The 23,269-nt window shown below is 38.5% G+C and overlaps 1 protein-coding gene across 1 annotated transcript in view; it reads left to right on the forward strand.

The window, feature by feature from the left end:
* The window catches only part of LOC109090008 (partitioning defective 3 homolog B-like), a 141,711-nt gene that overhangs the window by 23,891 nt on the left and 94,551 nt on the right, over positions 1-23,269 (forward strand). Inside the window, exons 4-5 of the mRNA XM_042763083.1 lie at positions 6,436-6,535; positions 6,841-6,924. Of these exons, the coding sequence (XP_042619017.1) occupies positions 6,436-6,535; positions 6,841-6,924 (184 nt within the window). The remainder of the gene's footprint in view (positions 1-6,435; positions 6,536-6,840; positions 6,925-23,269) is intronic.

Raw genomic sequence — 23,269 nt, forward strand, 5'->3', positions numbered from 1 at the left:
ATTACACCCTGTGAATATTCGACTGTTAGTTTGGTAGTCGAATCAGGCTCCTCCTATCGAATCATCGAATCTTCGGACTATATCTGGGTTTCACCCTAGTGTATGTTGTTGTTTTTTTTTAGTGTATTTTTTTTTTTTTAACACTGGCAGTGGGAAGAAGTATACTGTAGCTCAGAAAGACTACTCCTTAAAAAATACCTCACTAGCTCAAAATTCACAAACACTTTTTAATTGCAAAATGCCCTAGCAATCTCATTTTAAACCAGATAAGGGCCATTCCTCAACTCCTTATCCAGCAGGAATTTGTAGCGCAGGTTCAGCTCTTACAGCATGCTCTAGAATATAAGTAATGCTGAATGACCGGCACACTCAGAAAACCCATCACATCTTGAGCTCTGTGTTTTCACCGTGTTAAACTTAAATGAAAGAAATATCGGCAGTATTAGTTTCACATTAATCTCAGCCATGAAATTGAATGTGTGATGTCACGGCAATGTAGTTAAAGACCACAGGTGACATTCTGACCTCAGCTCACACAGAAAGACAGAATGTGTAATGCATATTGTTGTGCAATAAAAAGACACATTACGTAAACAGTGTACGGGGTAGAATGTATGACTAAAAAAAAAAAAAGGGGCTTAGATTTGTGTTATGAATAATCTAACATTTACAGTAAATATCATATACCCTGTAGTGATTTTTTGCTGAGTGGGTCACTGAAACTGTTTTATGTATTAGAACATTTTTTTGCAGTATTGCATATTTTAAATACTATTTTCCCTTTTTACCACAGAGCTTGATGAATATAAACCCGTCATAGTGACTAACTTTTTACATCAGTGGTTTTGTACTTGAGTGTGTGTTTTTCCAATCACTAGCATCCACGCTGCATGATAGAGATGAGGGTGGTTTTATTTGTTTGTGAGACATCCTTGTTACGACACAATCCTGACTTATGGCCTGATTAGCGCAGACCACACTGTTCTTGAGACTCCTGTCCTGTAGTGTGCAGTCTCATACACTCTCTGCGCTCGTCGCACGCTTCTTTAAAAATGAACACTCAAAAGGGGGGATACATGATCTCAAATTAAAACGCTCTGCTTTTTAATCGCAACAGCCTCTCATTTCAACAAACCCCCAAGTAACATCATTTCTCTGTTATCGCTTTCCTCCCTCTCTCCCTCTCCCTTCCCTCTCTTCTTTCAGCCCATTGGGTGTAATTCAAACTGGCACTTTCCGTGCTGAAGGCTTATGTACAGCTGGAGGAAACATATGTGTTTGGTGGCTGTGACAGAAAGAGAGAGAACCTGAACAAAGAACAAAGCCAGGCAAACTGAAACCTAAGAAATGTGGCAGGAGAACCATTACTGGGTTGTTTTTCACTCCCTGTTTTTTTGCACACTCCCAAGTGACACTAACTATGCCCACGTGTTAAATCATGCAGTACTTAGCGACCGAAAGAAGTACCATAATCTCCACCCCTTCCTGTGAGTTTTGCAGGAGACATTAATAATATATTGTCTTGTTAGAAATCATAGCAGCTCAATATTTTACCTAGCTGAATGTTCACATACCCTAATTGTTGCAGTATTTTTTATCGTTCATTTTTACCTGGCATAATAGCACTGAGCTTTGCTGCAATTAATGTACAATATTAAGGGCCTAATTATTAAACTAGAAGAGCTTTTACGAACTCCACTCTTCTGTCTGTTGGACTAACAAGCAGCTGTTCCTGTAGTATAGTATATGACTCATTTGGACGACTATAATGTATGGCGTTTGTAAAATCAAGCTATTGTCCATCCTAATCGTCATAATCTCAATAAGAAGCGTTTATCATGGGTATTGTCAATGTTAGGTTCATTTTCCTATTCGCTTGATAGGGATTTGCATTAATTAATTCAGCAATAAAGCTTGTGTGAGGTATTCATTTCACAGATCTCTCAGTAGCAGAAAAACTAAATGAAACCTGTATTGTATAAGCTTTTGTATTCGGCCAATGCATTGCTATGTTAATAAAAGTTAGAGAAGAAGAAATCATTTAATGATTCATAAGAATGAAAAATGAAATATTATAAAAGCTACACGTACACAGCAGTTATGTGTTTACTTCTGTTTCCCCTTCTGATAGACATCCTCTGTTGCCCTTAGAAACAATAACAGTGGTATATATTATATTTATATTTATTTCTGTTTACTTGCTATTTTAACTACATACAGTATGCATATTGCATTTCAAGTCTTTTTTTTTTTCAATTATTTTCTGAATGGCCTAAAGTTGACTAGGTTTTAGAACAGCCCTTTCTTTCTCTTTAACCTATCACTCTTCTTCATGGTCTTTCACTCATCTCCACCTCTCTCTTTCTTCTTCGCTACTGAACCTGTCTGCTCTGCGTGTTCCTCCACCTGGCTGCAGGAACATGCGGCGTGGTCTGTAATAAGTGGTGGTGCTTGAAACTGACAGGGTTAGATCTTCACTAATTCATTCAGAGTTGCACACCTTCACACTGAAAACCACCAGGGGAGGGAGGGATGCGGGACAGAGAAAGAGAGGGTCCCCTCACTACTCTATAACTGGTTGAGGTAATAGGCCTTTGTAATGTTTCATATTGTCACTTGCCCTTTCGGCAGAAGTAAGTGGTTGGGAAAAGGGAGAGAAACAGGCCCTTGGGGTTTGTCCTCACCGTCCACTGAGGAGCACTGGCAGATATTTTTTCAAACTTTTTATAGAAAAATACACTCCCCTCTCCAAACGACAAAAGAAGTGCTGAACTAACCCATTTGAAAGGATTTTAAAAGCCAAATTGGTGGGTGTCAGTTGATCCAGAATTTCCCGCAGACTCTAATTTGAGCTTTCAAAAGCCATTATTTTAAGTGATTTTGAGATGTAATTAGTTTGGACGCACCCATTCTTTTGGATATTGATTGCCATTTTATTCCCGCATTTAGGTGGTCATCCTTTAACTAATGGAAGTTTGTCAATTACCACTAAATATCCAGTACATTACCCCAAGCCCTGAGATCCCCCAGTTTTTTTTTTTTTTCATTCAAACTAGCAAGTATCTTAAAAATAAACGATCGGATAGAGGGCTAAAGCACCTTACAACTAATACTGTAAGCAATTTTTTTTTTTATTTTATTTCTTTTTTTTCAATGCATCAATTTTGGGGGCTGATACTAATGAATCATATTATTGTCATATACTTGATACAATGGCATCTGATATTATATATCTACACACTGTTGCTTTGTTAAATAAAAGACTTGAAAGTAAAATAATTAAGAGATATGTACAATCACAGCGACTCATATTCTTCATACTCGTATTCATTATCTTTTATGTATCACTTGTTGGAGCTGTGATGCCTCTCTTCCTGTGGGAGGTGTGTGAAGTTTGTGTGTGTTTGATGGTAAATTACACCATGCTTCCTGTGAGGAATTGGTTATATATGTTTGAAAGAGGTTTCTTACCGTCTTTGCCTCGTTGGGGCACCTGCTGTGGGTTGCTGGGGAAATAGATAAAATAACCAGACAAATCTTGTAAATTTTAATCTTGACTCTTCTTTGTTCAAACTGAATAGGTTTTAAATTCTCTGTGCTCTTTAAAGGGATTTGTTGTCATTGTTTGCTCAAACATTACGCCCTTAATCATTTTTGCCATTGTTGCATTGATTCCCCCGTATTTGTTTTCTTCTGTGAAACTTAGAGGGCACATACAATGAAAAAGTTGTCCTTGCAACGTATGCACTACATTCCACAATTATTGTTAAAATAATAAAAAAAATAGCTTATTTGAGGAATAGACCAAAATTGTTATGCGTCAGTAAAGTGGCAGTACGAGTGTCAAATACCACAGTACTTCGACGGAACTTAAAAGGTTAGTAGAAAAAGGTTAAAAAAAAAAAAAAAAAGGTTACCAAAAAATGAGAAGTATCTTGTCAGTAACTCAGCCTCATGTTGTTCAAATCCCATGCCAATTTTGGTATTTTTGAAACATAAATGAAGAATATTTTTTAATGGGAGCCTGAAAGATTTCTTCTCATACATTTTAATTCCATTCGCACCAATACTATGTACGCTTTTTAAAAAGTTTGTTAAAAATAATCCAAATGAATATAAGCTAGTTCAAGCACAAGCACACTGTTTGGAGCTTCCCGTTTACCATTTTATGATGTGCTTCGTGCATGTGTTGATCAGTGCTCTATACATTAGAAGCCGTAAATAAATCTCTCAGGTTTCATCATTAAAAAACATCTTCATTGAGTTTTGAAGATGAACAAAGTCTTATAGGTTTGAAATGACGGTGAGGGTGAGCAAATTGATGACAGAATTAAATATTTTGGGGTAAATTATACCGTGTTGTATGTTTTTACCATATTCATATACTGTGATATTTGGATGGAGTTTTAAAAATACCAGGTCAAAAATGTCCAAAAACATGGTAACACAATTATTTGTCTGTTTATTTCAAATTGCTTGGTGGGCCAAATTTTTGCTTATGTGTACAGTATGTTTGGTTTGGTTTTCTGCACATCTGCATTGATTTTTCCCAATCCCATTGGAAAATGTCGTTTAATGTTTTGTCCGGCAGAGCTGCACTGAATGTAATAATGTAAAAGTGTACATTTGAAACGATGCTGCTCATAGTCTGATAACCATCATCAGCTTGAATGAGTAATGGGAGCAGATTACTTCTTTTTGAAAAACAGGTGTATGTGATGTTTGCCTTGTTTAAACCGCTGGAACCAACTCTCGAACCGCTCTCAGCATGTGGTGCGTATCCCATCATACCTCCAGTATGTTTGCTTCCCCCTGGGCTCGGTCAAGGCTGTCGCCTTTCGTCTTTGTTTCAGCCCCTGTTCCATTACTGCCAGCTCCATTCGTGTCATTCAATTAGATGAGGGTCAGCGCGAGGAGATCAGGCACATATGAGCCAAATAAAATCAGTGATATGCTCATCAGATCATCAGTCAGCCGCTAGATTAATGCTTTGGTTCTTAATTAATTAGCAAAAGCATCAAAACCATGACTCAAACGGCACAAACTAATACATTAAAAAATTGAGAAGAGAATGAATCACAGGCACCCAGCACTTGTTTTAAAGGTTTTTTTTTTTTTTTGGGTGGGTGTTTATGTAGCTTGTGCGTTGCCCATTAAAAAGATGTTCTGTGTGTGTATTAACAAGGGAAACAAGCCCATCAGTTGGTCACTGTTCGGTTAATTGTTTGCCCCCGGTGCCTCATCTATGAAGGAAGGCGTTCTGGAATAACTGCCAACATGCTGGTAATGTCAGCTTTCAGGAGGATGATAGGATGAAGAGTTAACGCTTTTTGTAGTCTTTCTGGGTAGACACTTTGGAAAGATGCTTTTACCATGCAATTTTTTATTTAGTGCCTTAACCTCTGTTTTTTCAAAGCTGACATGCCATTTTGAAACATGCCATTTATCATCATTTTTAAAAAAGCAGCTTTCTTCATTTGGAAATTTATTTATCTTCGAAAAGTATATTATGTTATATGAAATGCAACATAAAAAAATAGCGATAGTGAAGTACTGACGAAACACTTTTTATTTAAAAAAATGGAAAACAAAATACTCTTTTAGGTTAGGATACTTAATACCTAGAAATTGAGATTCACTGACCTATGTGCAAGAAAATTTTAGCATTTATTTGGCCAGCCCATGGTGGTATATTAAACATCCTGGTCCTTTCTTCTCAAAAGCTCCTGACCTCATTCCTTTAAATCACACTTTTGGCTTTCTAAAGGACCGCTTTTAAAGCCAGGGATTGGAATGAGAGGTGCAAATAGGTAAAAAGCAAACATACATTAGGGCTTTCTGCTCATGCTGACCCCTGCCACACTACACACTTTCTGTCAGAGCTGAAGGGGAGCATGATGCATTTCTGCTGCTCAGTTTGAGTGACCGGCCCTCTCCACGGACGTCACCCCCAGCTCCCCAGCCCAAAACAACATACTACATATAACTACTGTGGTCACTAGTCACCCTTCGGTTGATTAAAGCAGCATTTTCACAGTTTGTTACCGTTGTTCTCATTAATGACCATGTTGGTGTGCACAAAAATCAGCTAAGCTTGGCACAACAACCGCTAAATGATGTCTTCGGTACAAACATTGCCATCCAAGTGAAGCATGACATGCCACACACAATTAATTATTGCATTTCATTGGACACACACACACCACGTTGATATGCCTTGTGCAATCATTATCCTGTTTTACAAACACACATTTACACACATACGGGTACATATGTTGTAATTACTGTCAAGCATAAAATGTGACACAACACCACACACACACACAACACACACACACACACACACACACGTACGTATGCTAGGAAAAGCAGCTACATGACTAATGATCATTCCCAAATCCTGGCATGAGATAAATTTTGTGTTTTTCTTGAGAGAAATTCATCAGTTCTGGCACATCCGCTGTAATGGTCTTTTAATGCTCAAATCAGCAGCCATTCTGTCAGAGGAAATTCCTCCCTTGAGCCTTTGCAACTGGTTGGCAAGTAAAATATCGTCCTATTATGTGGCTTTTTTATAAGTAGGGAGAATCGTTTTACTCGTAATTAGCTGGTGGATTTGCAATTATTGCCCTGTATATTTTACCATTCAATGTATTTTCTTTCTTTTAAGTGTTTTTAGGCATGTACAGAAATTATACATTCTTGTACCCCATATGTCATATTTAAATGTTTTTTTTTAACCCGATTTTGCACAATTTTTTTCGGCTAATATGTTTATTTTTTCCCCCCATTTTCTTGCAGTTTCACAAAGGTTTCTGTCATTTTGTCTTGTTTTTGTAGGGGGAAAATCCACGTACAGACTGACCATGGACTTTACAAGCTGAGGTCACCCTGCAACAACAAATCTGGCCCTTTCAGTGTCAAGTAAGAAGATTCTGTCTGTGTGTGTGTTTGTGTGTGTGTGTCACATTTACACAACAAGCAAAAATTTTTTGTTTATAGTAAGTTTTTTTTTTTTTTTTTTTTTTTTTTTTTTCAAAATATATATTTTTTTTTCAGCAAGGTTGTTTTAAATTGATTAAAAGTGACAATAAAGACTTCTATCATGTCTAAAAATAGATTTTTAGATGACCAGTAACATGGTTTCCACAAAAATATTAAACAGCACAGCAGTTTTCAACATTGATAATAAGACGATTCTTCATGATATATATCTCAAAAACACTGTGACACACAAAACTACAGTAAATTTTTAAATGGTAATATTTCACAAAATTACTGTTTTTATTTTACTGGTTATAAATTAATGCAGCCTTTGTGTTCATAATAGAATCATTTAAAAAAATCTTATAGACACCCAACTTTTTTACCAAAAGCAGATTATGTGTACAGTCGGATCCAAAAGTCTGAAACCTCTAGTCAAAATTGCTCTATTTTTACATTGTTTTGTAGTTTAATAATATCATTTTCATTTTAACAAATCAGTATAACACCTTTAAGTTGAAAGTCGAATTGAAAAAGTAGCGTAAAGTTTTTTTTTTTTTTTTTTTTTTTTATAAATTTATGTAACACCTTATGATCATGTTCTTCAGATTGAAAAATAATCCAAAGTGCAAACAAGAATATCTGACCGCCTGTGCGTATTTCACTATTGTTCTAGAAGTAGTTCAGAATCTATAATATCCCTCCTTCATTTTACGTAATAGTATTCTTTGGTTTCAAGAATGCAGAATTTTCAATGAGGTCTTACACTTTTAGACCTGGCTGTACTGTATATGTTGTTTGTTTTTGTTGTTTAATCTGTGCTATTTTTTTCTCTCTCCCTTTCCTCTTCTTCTCATATCATATCATTAGCTAACATCCCAAATTTTCCTGCTCCTCATTGAGAAGATCAAGGCTTTATGGCACTTGCATATAAAATGATTATTCATTAAGAGGCTTCAGAAAGCAGAGGGGAAGGGCTCACACAAACACAAACAAAACACGTGCATTAATCAAGGAGAGAGATGACTAATGAGCCAGTCTGGGATTAGGAGACTCTCTCACCAACCTCCTCTGAATCCCAGAGCGCATCTGAACAGTAGAGTCTGAGCTCACGCTCGGCCTTCAGTATCTCTGATTGACACTTCTGATGCACTCTCTGTTTTCCATTACCAGCAACACACCTCTCAAACACACACATGCATCAGATAAGACCACAGTGGTGTGGATGGCATTGAATCATGCTTTCTTTAAGGTGATCTATCAGTTTACAAAGCAATTTTATTATCCTTCTATTTTTATTTGACTTTTGTCCCCTTAGTGGCCATATTGTCCAGGCTTTAGTTTAATGCTTTGCAACATTATAAAAATCATCACTGCTGGTAGGTTTTAACTAAATTGATTTCATTTTTTTTAATTATTATTATCTCTTCTGTGCTTTCATTCTGTTGGATGTTATATGTTAATTTATACCTTCTGGAGATTTTGGAAATCCTACATTCTTTTTTTATAATATGTTCTAAACATATTTGATGTGTTTGAATTTGATTTGTTTAGATTATCAAAGGAATAGTTCACCCATAAATTAAAATTTGTTAAAAAATTGCCCACCCTCAGGCCATCCAAGATGTAGATAAGTTTGTTTCTTCATTGGAACAGATTTGGAGAAATTTAATATTATGTCAGTTGCTCACCAATGGCTTTTCTGCCGTGACCAGTTAGTACCAGTTTATCAGGAAGTGACATTGGATAGAAACGGTGCTTTATTAGCAAATATTTTATGCAATATATTCCAAATTTGCACTTAAGTTACATTCACAACGTTAAATGGAAACATAGCTATTGTGTTGTTTTTTATCAGCTGTGTTTGAACTCTCATTCTGGTGGCACCCATTCACCGTTGATGAACAAGTAATGCAATGCTAAATTTCTCTAACAAATTTCATCTACATCTTGAATAGACACATATTTGTAGCTCTTTAGGGTTTTATCCTTGTTCACAATCTCCTGTTTGCACAGAATGGATATTGTGAGGGAGTCAAATATTGCCCTAAACACATTCAGAGCACAGACGGACAGTAAGAAGGGTTGATAGGGTCACATCCTCACAGCATGACTCCTCTACCAGCCTCTCACCATAGCAACCGGCTGTGCCATCACTGTGAGGAGTGCTGTATGCTCTCTGCTCTCGGCAAATGATCCTTGAAATTGAGAGGGGGGAAAAAAATGAATTCTATCATTGCACTTTGAATATAGAAATTTGAAAGCCATTAGTATGGACAGCACTTTGCTAATAACATTTATAGGTTGTAGGAATGTGTAATTCCAAGAAAGTGTTCAGTGGCTTTATGGTTTTGATCACCTTAAAGAAATAGTTCACTCACCCCTCAATGTTGTTTCAGACCCGTATGAGTTTCTTTCTTCCTGTGAAAACACAAAATGCAAATTTTGGAAAAATCAGAATGTGTAAAAGAGTTTGAAGTGACCATGCCTGTCATGATCAAGAAAAAAAAAAGAAAAAAAAAAAAAAAAAAAAAAAAAGTACGTACCATAAAAATAGTGCAAAAATATTGTATATACAAAATAAATAACTAAATAAATAATAGTTTTTAATGATAGTAAATAAACATAATGTAATAATGTAATAAATTCCTTGATTCATGAGCAAACAGATTTATCTTATTTATCTTTTTTTTTTTTTTTATTTTTTTCACAGAATAAAAAGTTACTGGGTGATTTTTCCTACAGGGATGCATTGTTTTGTTTGTTGTGACAAAACGACAAACATGTTACTCCTCATTCATGAAACTCAAGAATAAAGAATTTCTATGTAAATCGTTTGTAAAACTCACATAAATTGTTGCTTTGAATTCAATGTGACAGTTTATGTGAGAATTGTTTTGTGAATGATTTACCATAAAATGTACTGCTTGTGTGTCATGATTGATGATGTGTGAATAGTGTGAATAGGCTTGTATTGTCAACTGGAAAACAGGACGAGATTAAAAAAAAATGAATCATGTGCTTTAATACAGTTGGACTACAGATAGAAATAAGGCCAATAAAGTTAAGTTATACTTTGTGTATTATTAGCTGTGTGTAAGCTAGGTATAGACTCACGTGTGTTCTGCGGGGCCCAACACTAAAGCTAAAAAACTATTTTCAACCTTTTTATGACATTCAACAATGTCACTAGATTTTTACTGTTGTATTTCTTACATTTAAGATTATGAATGAATTGTTGAATTTAAGGTTTATCTTGAAAATACACACAAATAGAAAAATAGATTTGCTTTTTTTTCTTCTGTTTTTCTTTTCGATTAGATCAGCTGTCATTCAAGTAGATTCAGATGTTATTTGAAGGTGCTAGAATGGTAAAACAAATCATTAAATTATAAATGACATCTTTCCCACACTGTTATTTCACGTGTTTATTTATTTTGATTCATATGCATCTGTACAATAATACATGGTAAAACACTTTTGCTTACATATAAAGTACATGTAGGATTCTTTGATTAAGAGAAACTTCAAAAGAACAGCATTTATTTGATATTTTTAATAACGTAAATGTATTTACTGTCACTTTTTTAATGATTCAAATATAGTACTAACGTAAAACAACCCCCCCCCCCCCCCCCTTGGTATTTACTGTCACTTTTTTGGGGGGCAGTAATTAATGGAATCAGAGTTTAATAGATCAACATAAACCAACACAAACCAAAAGCAAACTAAAAAAACTAATATTACCTTTCTTTCTTTCTTTTTTTTTTGGGGGGGGTTTTTTTTTTGGGGGAGTGGCTTTACATTCATCTGCTAAATCTTTGCAAATATATTGTAAGTATTTTATATATTTTGTAATAAATTCCTTGATTCATGACCAAACAGATTTATCTTATTGAATTTTTATTTTATTTTTTTTTTTCAGAATAAAAAAAAAGTTACTGAGGTACTGGGGTGGATTTTTCCTACAGGGATGCATTGTTTTGTTTGTTGTGACAAAACGACAAACATGTTGCTCCTCATTCATGAAACACAAGAATAATTTCATTTCTATTGTAGCGTGAACCAGACAAATTAAAGATTCGATCGGGAGCCTGGTTGAAACATGAGCCGAATTCCACAGAAAGGCAGGATGTTGTAAATCAACTCCCAGCACCACAATCTGATAACCCAACCAACTCTTTCAGAGAAACAGCTTTCAACATTAACACCATGGAACAATTATTGACAATTTCAATTCGAAGAAGAGATTGTCTAATTTGGGGCAAGTAAATCGAAGAAATGGACAGTCTAAACACTCCCATGTAAAGCCATGAGATTAAACAAGATACGTTGGATTGACTTCCCCCCACCTAGCAAAACCAGACTGAAATTCCTAAGGAGACCTGTTAACCCCTCTGGTCTCCACAGGACATATCCTTACTCCCCAGAATGGCACAGAGAATGCCTTCCAATGCATATATGCACCAAAATGAACTCAAAAAAGACTTCTAAATGGATATCAGTCCATTGCTCAACTCCATATCATACATGTAACCCCCACATTTGATTTTAATGTTTCTAATCATTTATTGTGTATGTTTTTTTTAAATAACTCTTGAATAGCTTAAGGGATCATATTCATGTTTAGTATGTGTGTGTTCGAATATTCTTGCTTGAAACGTTTCTGACCATTAGTATTTTGTCAAATGTATCATATTCTTGTTATAGGAATCATGTCCAAATTATACCCTGCAAGAGCGGGAAAATTCGGACCACGAGCTTGATAAGATAACATATGATTTATGAATGGGTGGGACAGACAATGCAACACCCTGAGAAAAGACAGTATCTAATTGGTCAAGACAACATTTGAGGTGTGGCCAAAAGGCCAGTTTAAATACTCAGGACACCATCAAATTTTGCTTTTTAGCTTTTAGCTTTTGTCAAGCTTTTTCTATCAGTCATGCCGGCTTTTAGCTTTGCTTGTAGTTTAAGCTTTTAGTCATGCTTTTAGCTTTGAGCTTGCTTTTAGCCTTTGCTTTTTAGCTTAAGCTTTTAGTCATGCTTTGTCATCATTTTTAGCGTTCTTCGAGCGCCGTTCCAGCGTGCTTCGGCCTGCACGCCTGCTGCTACTTAGCCACGATGAGAAGAAACACCACCTAGTCTCGTCAAACTTTACTTCTTTTCTTTTCCGTTTGAGAGTTCGTGTTCTGAGTTAAGTTTTTGTAACGCCGTGTCTCCGAGTCTGACCTCGAGTGCCCGTTCAACTTCAGCCAGCCCACAACTCTGCATCTTCAGCCAACGCCCAACCACGGGCTTCCCAAGACGTCACTTCAACGACTACTGAACTTCCAGCCAATCAGCAACTTCGGGAAACCCCCTTTTCAGCTACAACAAAGGGAACCCCGTTAAACAGGCAACGCAAGTAACCTCCAGACTCACATCTGTACTGGTGTTATCTAATATAATTTTAACCTCATTGAGGAACTCAGTGCGAGGGTTAATTAAGTGATTAAATGGTTGTTGTTCATGTCTATGCAATTTCACGTATTGCTGTAAACTTGGGATTTCACCATTTTCATTCTCTTAAACTAACTCTTTCCTAACGTTCTATCCCTCCTGCAACTTGTGTGAATGTGTGAGTGCGTGTTCTTTATGTGTTAGATTAGTTTATATGTCTTATATTTATCTAATAAAGCCTTATTCATATTGAAAAGAGAACTATCTTGTGTTTTGTGCTTACAAGTTAATGTCTTAAACTGCCGATCTTGTTACTGTGCTAATTAATAGTGTTTTCACTATACTTTGGATATTAATATCCAGCGCAGATTTGATGTTAAACGGCTCGTTCAGTGAATCGCTGGCCGTTTCATTGATCAAATGCCGTGAAAACAGTGATTCTGTTCAACTTCCCTTTAAAATCTTAAATGATTCCCTTTGAGCTAAATTAACCTGTTTCCCTTACAGTATTTATGGTGGAGAATTTTGCGGGCAGTTTAATCTAAATTGTGAGCATAAACCAAGTTATTTAATCTTTTCTGTTGCTGCGGATGAAAGATGAGAAGCTTCTGAGTCTAGACGTGTGTGTGTGTGTGTGTGACCCGTGACGTAAGCAGCGCGCGACCGCTTGAATAGAATGAACGCATAGGAGGCTGTAACTCAAGTCCGCCTCTTCATTGTTAAACAGAACAGAAAGAGCTTTATTGCCAAGTATGCTTGCGCATACAAGGAATTTGTTTTAGTGACATAAGCTTCCAGTACACAAAAGACAACAACACACAGTCAAAAAAAAAAAAAATAAAAACCCTTTGCAGATAAATAAGTGTATAAACAATTGTGCTATAAATGATAATGGAAATTGGATTGAGTAAGATGCAGGGATGTACTAGGATGAAGGGGTAACAAATAAATATAAGGCTGACTATTGCACATTTTTATTGTATAAGTGGGGAACATTTAACTGTTCATGAGGTAGATTGCCTGGGGGAAGAAACTGTTCTTGTGCCCTGACTGTCCTGGTATTTGCGGCTCTGAAGCGCCGGCCAGATGGCAAGAGTTCAAAGATGGGGTAACTTGGGTGTGAGGGATCCAGAGTGATTTTCTGAGCCCTTTTTCCTCACTCTGGATGTATACAGTTCTTGAAGGGTGGGCAGGGGAGTACCAATAATCCTTTCAGCAGTCCGAACCGTTCTCTGTAGTCTTCTGATGTCTGATTTTGTAGCTGAACCAAACCACACAGTTATTGAAGTGCACAGGACAGACTCAATGACGGCCTGAGTAGAACTGTTTCAGCAGCTCCTGTGGCAGGTTAAACTTCCTCAGCTGGCGAAGGAAGTACAACCTTTGTTGGGCCTTTTTAACAAACGGCAGTAAGTGAACTTAAAGTTAACGTCTGAGATCGTGCAATAAGGTAGAAATTGAGCGTGTTCCTCATTTTTGTAATGCCTTGTTTATAGCTAAATTGATTTCACTGCGTGTTCCAGTGCCTCTCAAAAGCTATACTATAGGGAATCTCAGTCACCGTTCGCTGAACGGAGCTAAAACTGCTGTAACGTTAATTCAAAGGGAAATAAATCGGTGAATAAAGAATAGTGTTGAGCGTGTTCCTCAATCTATTTATCAAAGCCTCGTTATTCATAGCTCGATTGCCAGTGCGTGTTCCACTGCCGAACTCAAAAGCTATTCGACCTCTGGGTTAAACATTAGAGAATAATGTTTCCCTGTTCACAAAGTGAATGCAATCTCGCTTAACACCGCGTGTGTCCGAGTGTGATGGGAGTGTTTTAAAAGCTTGATCAAGTAAATTTTAAGTTTGTACCAACAGCGAAGAAAACCTGTTGTGTTTGTGTCTGTGTCCAGAGAAACTGGCACGGATCAGATACGCCGAGATCGCCCTCACATTTCCCTTAACTACAGCAAGAAGCTGCTATTTGAATTAAGTTAAAGTTAACTCTGTACGAACTGAGAGTTTAAGCGCCACATCGCAAAACCATCTAAACGCGGTGTTGTTATTTGTACAGTGTTGAAATGCGCCGACATTTCATGTAACATGCTTAACTGTACTTGCAATGCAATGATTCATGTGCTAGTCCACTAGAGTTTGTTTTGGTTGCCACAGTTACGACCGTGACACGGAAGTCTTAACATACTTCCGGAGCAACTTTGAACTGCGCACGCGCAGCGCATCGACGCTAATGTAAACAAACTCCACGGTGTTGCTAAGCTAACGAAACAGTTGTATTTACATTGTAGTCTATGCTAAAGCCACTAGCCTCAAAGGTTAGCCGTTAGCATTAACATCCAGTGGTTGAATAGTGTCTGTTTGTGCAACGCTAAAGTGATTTAACCCTTTAGACATCTCAACTAACACTTGTTGGTCTCTTTCTCTCTCTTATTTCTCTCTTTTCTCACGATACCATTTATTGGCATTTTACTAGGAAAGGGAAATACTAACTCACAATTATTAATTGTGTCAAAATCCGAATTTAATTGAAACATTAAATTTATTTGGAATCATTCAAATTTTCCCCTTAGATCATTTCATATGATCATTACTTCTAGTATTCTCTTTTGGGCCTAATTATTTTAGGTACGAATAAGATTTGAACTTTCAAAGTTTAAACTTATTCTACCTAATTTATTTATTACCCATCTGAATATATTCTATTCAGACTTGTACTTATTTTATTGCGTTTTACCCCTCTTTCTTTCTATTGTGGTTATAAACTTAGCAACTATTGTTTTATTTATTGATTTTCTCCTTTATTTAATTTAATTTTTGCTTATTTTGCCCATTTATTACTTTTTAATTTGACCTTTTCTTACCATTTCTTTCCTCTGTGTATCCTAGCTTGGGAACGACACACCTGAGCCCTAAAAGGAGACATTGTTATCCCTCTCTACAAGTTCAAATAAATTAGAAAGACAACTCTCTTTCACTTAAAGTTTATTTTGTTTGATTAGTTGTGCAGCAACTAAAACAACGCTCTCCTCGTAGTTGAGATAACCTCTACTGAGACTTACCATCTCCGTCCCCTCTCTCCTTTCCTTTCCTCTTCACTTTTAACATTTGTAGGGACATGTAAGAACCATCAATCAATTCTAAATGAATGAAATATGCAATCTTGTCAAAGAAGACGAATCACCCTTATGAATTTGATTGTAATCAACCCCTCCTTTGTTCTTCCTAACTTCCCTACATTTGGAAACGCAAGTTTTAGCATCACAACCAACGCCTACACAAAATTTAATAGAGATACGTGTTGAACAACTGTCGCCTTCGCAGCCTCCCTGGTGAGCGGTCCAACTGTAAGGTGTACGGTGTCAATCCTGTCAGACTAAGAAAAGAGATATCAGCATTATTATTGTATTCTTTTGTCCAAAACAAGAGATTTAATAATATTGTTTACCTTTTTGATAAGATTTGATTGGGAAAAAATAATTTTCCTCATTTGAAAAACAGAAATTGTTGCTTGTCATTGAATTTGTTTTTCACCTCTTTCTCTCTTTTCCTCTTCCTCATTAGAGTGACAAAGTCTTCGCATCTCTAGTCTACTTAGACACCCTGAGACCAACACAGTCATCACCACACTTCACTAGTGGTTCACAATAACTGATACAACACTTAGTTGTCTCACCACACATAGGCTTTTACTCCACACAGATCTGTGTCAGTCTCTCTTCTCCCCAGCGTGCCAACATGCCGCAGACTGCAGACCCCATCACCCATGGGGAAGATGTGAACACTTGGCTGAGAGGCATGACCGACAGCCTCACCCCCAAGACATTTGAACTGTTATTAATTTTAATAATAATCCTAATCCTGAGAAGATTCCTGACACAAGATTCAAGCCAGGAACAACAACCACGAGGAGCTAGTCAAGATCACCAGCTCCCTAAGCTATGCCTTCACAACCCAGCTGAAACTGAGCGACAAGCACATCACCCACCTTCAAGAGGAGCTGACACATGCTCAACGTCGCATAGACAAGCTGGAAGTGAAAGTTCAAGATCAACTCAAAGCACCCAACGAGAGGGAGCAGGAAAACAACGGAACAAGTTAAGAAGCTCCAAGCAGCCCTGGCAGCAGCTCAGCTTGACCAGCAACATGCAACAGCTGCCCAGAGAGACCTGGTAAAACAGACTCCAGTATGCTGAACAGCTACTAGAGAAAGCCAAGAATGACATCAGAGACAAGAATTCTGAAATCAGTGCTTTGAAAGACCACCTTGAAAGGTACAGAACTGAAATGGACAATCTGACCCAACAACTAGACGATAACAACGATGAGCTCTACATTGTCAGAAAAGAACTCCAATATGCTTACAAGCAAAAACAAGAGCCAAGGAAAGAGAAACATCTCTTAGCCTCATCACTGCTGAGCAGAGCAGAGCCCCACATCCAAGAACTGGCATATGACGAAAGGAGCGAAAGGCCACAACCTAAAACCTCACCTGCCTTCGCCACACAACCCCTTTCCTGCCAACGAAAGAAAACCTCCCGTCCAAGACCTTTGAGCTGCACACTGGATGACCATCAAAGACCTCAACAAGCTGTCTGAAAACATCAGCAGATTCAACCCGAACTCCACAGAGGGCCACGACATCCAGGCTTACCTGCAAGATATCGAATTTCATCTGGAAATGAGACCTCATGTGACTGACAGAGACAGGTTATACGTCCTTAGAGCCATGTCCAGTCCCGAGGTACGAAACTTCCTAGATCGACAGCCTAGTCAAACAAAGTCAAACTACCAGCGACTTCGTGAGGTCCTGATTAAAGAGTTTACAGACCCAGAGTCTGAACATGGACTGTTGACTGCCTTGGAAACCAAACAAGGTCGACAAGAGACTCCACAAGCTTACTACAACCGACTCCGACAAGCCTACTTTGGTGCACACAACAAGCCTGACCCTTGAAGAGGATGTGAACTTCAAAAGCCTCTTCCTAAAGAATCTGCACCCTGGAGTCAGCCACCATCTAGGCGTCATGGCCTGTCCACGCTCCATGACCATCCAACAGTTGCGTGACCTAACACAGAAGGCCTATAACAAGCAAAAGATGGCCTCAAAGAAAGGTAACAAAACCTCCACACTCTTGAACTCTGTCAACAAAGACTCAAGCCTTGCACTGGACGACACCCCAGTGGCATCACAACACCAGAGTCTTCCATCAAGAGCACAGAGAACGTGACACCCATGTCCACAACCGCTTTCAGCCCAACCGCTGGAAAAATCCATGGGCCCAGCCACGCTTCTCAAGAAACCAAAAGGATAAGAACAACTGGAAACCTAACCAGACATCCAAAGGTAATCACCTGACTCATCCAAGAGCAACTCATGTGGGTAAGCGACAACGAAACCCACCTCAGCACCACTCAGACATGCACAGTGCTGAGTATTCACAAGAACATGACAGCTTACCATCAGAAGACATGGAACAAGTCATGAGACAACTGAAAGAGTTCCTTCAAGACCAGTTTCACACTTATGACCACAAAGTTGAGTCATGCTTGCTATGACCAGCGACAGAACGGAAAGGCCGGTGATCACCTGGTACACCACATCAGAGATGACAAGCACCTGTTCAACAACCACCCGGAACGAGCAAGTCTTTCACGGCCAACCGTTGATGAAAGATCTGAGGTACTAAAGAACATCACCTCAGTCACCCAACGCTCAATAACAAACTGTCAAATGAATTCCAACTCCAAGAACCACATTCCTGTCTGTGCAACAGCGAACACCAGAGCACAGAAGGTCAGAAAGTCTGCCACAGCCAGAAGGCACCACAAGAAGAGTGCAACATAGGAGACAAAGTTTTGCAACCCAGCTTCACACAGCCCTGCCAAACTACCTCCGACTGTCTGCTAAAGAACTTCCTGCCTTGCTGGACTGACCCCCATTAGACCATGGACACGCCCTCATCCAAGCCAAGGATGCAGAGAGCCAGTCTTCAGTGACATACAAGCAAAGGGGGGAGACAACACAGACTGAAACAGATCTGACCACACATACACTACACCTTTAACACACACAACATTACCTACACCCAGAGGTAACCACATCTACTGATAACACATTCAACAAACATATTCTTCCCACAGGTAGAATGTCCAAATTTTAGTGTAACAAGGTTACATATACCCTCCATGAAGAAACATGCAGCCATCCTCACTATAGGTTATAACATCTGACACTAAGTTAAGGTACATGACACACTAGCTGCACATGACATCCTAGCTCAACAGCAGTTGTAAGCCATGCTAGGAAAACCCACAGCAGCTTTGTTTTGTTTTTGTTTTGTTCTTCTTTTACCTATACTTCTCCTTCCCCTCTTTCCTGAGTAGGTGAAAACACCTAGACACCCTGCAAGGGTCAAAGGTCTGATATTAGGATTGACTCACCACACCTAATATCCGCCAGCCACTCTAAACTGAATGGAAGCCAGAGAGCTCCATGCACGATAGGTCAACTCATTTCATTGCAAATGATATTACTAGAAAATTAATGGTAAATGTTTAAATTAAGACAACCTAGAAGAACCAAACAAAGTTAACCACAAATTTGATTGGCGAATCAAAATAAAACAATGATTTCCAAAATTATCTAAATTATCCTCAATGTACTAAACTACATTGACTAATGGAACTTAACCACGTGTACCTAAATAACCTGATGCCTGCACCAGTACAGTAACTGTCATGGAGGTGTTGTCTTGTTGTTTGCTGTGTTTGTCTGCTTCTTCTGCCTTTGTTTCTCCAGCGATCGACGATGTCTTCAGCTAAACACCTCGCCGATCGAAGGGGGGTATGTAGCGTGAACCAGACAAATTAAAGATTCGATCGGGAGCCTGGTTGAAACATGAGCCGAATTCCACAGAAAGGCAGGATGTTGTAAATCAACTCCCAGCACCACAATCTGATAACCAACCAACTCTTTCAGAGAACAGCTTTCAACATTAACACCATTGGAACAATTATTGACAATTTCAATTCGAAGAAGAGATTGTCTAATTTGGGGCAAGTAATCGAAGAAATGGACAGTCTAAACCTCCCATGTAAAGCCATGAGATTAAACAAGAGTCGTTGGATTGACTTCCCCCCACCTAGCAAAACCAGACTGAAATTCCTAAGGGAGACCTGTTAACCCCTCTGGTCTCCACAGGACATATCCTTACTCCCCAGAATGGCACAGAGAATGCCTTCCAATGCATATATGCACCAAAATGAACTCAAAAAAGACTTCTAAATGGATATCAGTCCAATTGCTCAACTCCATATCATACATGTAACCCCCACATTTGATTTTAATGTTTCTAATCATTTATTGTGTATGTTTTTTTTTTAAATAACTCTTGAATAGCTTAAGGGATCATATTCATGTTTAGTATGTGTGTGTTCGAATATTCTTGCTTGAAACGTTTCTGACCATTAGTTTTATTTGTCAAATGTATCATATTCTTGTTATAGGAATCATGTCCAAATTATACCCTGCAAGAGCGGGAAAATTCGGACCACGAGCTTGATAAGATAACATATGATTTATGAATGGGTGGGACAGACAATGCAACACCCTGAGAAAAAACAGTATCTAATTGGTCAAGACAACATTTGAGGTGTGGCCAAAAGGCCAGTTTAAATAATCAGGACACCATCAAATTTTGCTTTTAGCTTTTAGCTTTTGTCAAGCTTTTGCTATCAGTCATGCCGGCTTTTAGCTTTGCTTGTAGTTTAAGCTTTTAGTCATGCTTTTAGCTTTGAGCTTGCGTTTAGCTTTTGCTATCAGTCATGCCGGCTTTTAGCTTTAAGCTTTTAGTCATGCTTTGTCATCACTTCTAGCGTTCTTCGAGCGCCGTTCCAGCGTGCTTCGGCCTGCACGCCTGCTGCTACTTAGCCACGATGAGAAGAAACACCACCTAGTCTCGTCAAACTTTACTTCTTTTCTTTTCCGTTTGAGAGTTCTTGTTCTGAGTTAAGTTTTGTAACGTCGTGTCTCAGAGTCTGACCTCGAGTGCCCGTTCAAACTTCAACCAGCCCACAACTCCGCATCTTCAGCCAACGCCCAACCACGGGCTTCCCAAGACGTCACTTCAACGACTACTGAACTTCCAGCCAATCAGCAACTTCGGGAAACCCCCTTTTCAGCCACAACAAAGGGAACCCCGTTAAACAGGCAACGCAAGTAACCTCCAGACTCACATCTGTACTGGTGTTATCTAATATAATTTTAACCTCATTGAGGAACTCAGTGCGAGGGTTAATTAAGTGATTAAATGGTTGTTCATGTCTATGCAAATTTCACGTATTGCTATAAACTTGGGATTTCACATTTTCATCCTCTTAAACTCACTCTTTCCTAACGTTCTATCCTCCTGCAACTTGTGTGAATGTGTGAGTGCGTGTGCTTATGTGTTAGATTATTTTATATGTCTTAGATTTATCTAATAAAGGCTTATTTATATTGAAAAGAGAAGTATCTTGTGTTTTGTGCTCACAAGTTAATGTCTTAAACTGCCGATCTTGTTACTGTGCTAATTAATAGTGTTTTCACTATACTTTGGATATTAATATCCAGCGCAGATTTGATGTTAAACGGCTCGTTCAGTGAATCGCTGGCCGTTTCATTGATCAGCCGTGAAACAGTGATTCTGTTCAAATTCCCTTTAAAATCTTAAATGATTCCCTTTGAGCTAAATTGACCTGTTTCCCTTACACTATTTTGCCGAGCTCCAGTGTTCTGAAACGTTTCGCCATTTTATTTTCAGTCTGTCTGAACCTATCTTCTCAGTCTTTATCTTTTTTTTTCCTCCTCATTCTCTTAGTTTTTCTCAGTCTGTTTTATATTTCCTTTGTATATGTGTCTCATTTGGCCTTTTTGCACCTCTGTCTGTTGTGTTTCCATCTCCCATCACTTCATCAACTTATTGTGTCATGGCGTCTGCCGATGTGGCCCCTTCTCCATAAACACTTCACTTCTCCACCTTTGTTCCTTCCTCCCCTCTCTCCGTCTGTTTTCCCTTCTCTTCCTTCCTCTGTCTGTCTTTCTCTGTGTAGTCGTTCTGAGAGGCCACAGACTCATCTGTGTGCTCTTATCTGCTGTGGCATTGTGCCGTTGACTCCCTGCTGTCAACCCCTCGGGCCTCTTTCACACTGACACCCGTTTATCATCATCCTCTCATCACCCTCTCTGCCAATCACACACACACCCACTGATAACCATCCCCTGTATCAGAGAGACAGTGAGAAAATCTTAAACTCTAACCCCATCAGCATTGAGCCTGACTCCTGTGTCTAACTCCGCATTTCCTCTTAACTGATCTCGATTCAGTCTGCGGGATAACATTTCAGACACGCCACCTCTGGGGCTTTAATTTCGGCTAAGATAAACGGCAGTATCAGAGATTTGCCTTGTATTAGTTTCTGCCACAAGATACCTGGGTGCTTAAGATTTTTTAATAGAAAGCATGCAATCTCTCTTGAATCAATTAAGCGAGAGCTGTTCTCAAGTCAAAGGTAATTGAAGTGATGAAAAGAGGTGGTGCTGGTAATCTGGGGCGGTCAGTATCGTAGTGGATTAGAGCCGCATTGTGACGGTGTCAGCTCTGCCTCAGATCAATACGGCGGTATGATGATGACGGTGATGGGAGGTGTGCTAAGAGCCCTTTTCTGAGCTTAAGCGTCTGACTGACAGCATGGCAGTGAGCAGCTTAGATGCATCCTGCGGCTTTATCAGAAGACTTTTTCAGAATGTGATTCTCAGAAAATCTCAGATTGGAGCATTTAAAGTTTGTTGGCCTGAAGGCTTGTAGAGTATTCATAAGGTTTGTGGCAGTTACAATGGAGGTTTATGCAGCTGATCTCAGAAGAAAACAGAACAGTTTTGCGCTGATTTCATACATGAATTCATGATGTGATTTATACAGAAACATACAGGTTTTTTTTTAGAAACTGTAAGCATGAAGGTTTTGTTTTGTTTTGCAAAGGGGATTCTTCCAGAAATGCAAAAGAAGAACAGCTTTTAGTGAACAGTTCTTAAATGTATTTATTTTTTTCTTAGTTTGAAGAACATTTTAATCTAAATCTAAAGAACCCTTTTCTACACAGATGCTAATAAAGAACCTTTATTTTTAAGAGTGATGAGAATGTGTTGGGTTTATAACATTTAGTGAAGTGAGTGACGTGACATACAGCCAAGTATGGTGACCCATACTCGGAATTCGTGCTCTGCGTTTAAACCATCCAATGTCCACACACACAACAGTGAACACACACACACCATGAACACACACCCGGAGCAGTGGGCAGCCAATTATGCTGCGGCGCCCGGGGAGCAGTTGGGGGTTCCGTCGTGGTATTGCCAGCCTGCGACTCGAACCCACAACCTTAGGGTTAGGAGTCAAACTCTCTAACCATAGGCCACAACTTCCCCCATTTAGAATGACATAATTAGAATATCAATTCTTATATATATTTATATAAAAATATTCTGCTTAAATTATGTTAGTTTACTCACCCACATGTTGTTTCAGTCAAAAGGAGAAATTTAGTGGAATGTTTATACTGTTCTTTTCAATTCAGTGGAATTTGATAGTAAAGGATGAAAAAACACAAAGAAATACTATAAAAGAAATACTATAAAATCTGTCAACACAATTTGTGCTTTAAGTCTTCTGTAGCCATGCAATAGTTTTGGTTATCTTCCTCTCTGCCATAGCTCTAAAATCTGAGTAATGCACATCCCAATAAAAGCCATTTGATAGTTGTCATTGACATCAAATCTTGCACAACACATCTTTAAGGTAC

This window comes from Cyprinus carpio, chromosome A9 (genome assembly GCF_018340385.1).
Source record: "Cyprinus carpio isolate SPL01 chromosome A9, ASM1834038v1, whole genome shotgun sequence".
Taxonomy (NCBI): domain Eukaryota; kingdom Metazoa; phylum Chordata; class Actinopteri; order Cypriniformes; family Cyprinidae; genus Cyprinus; species Cyprinus carpio.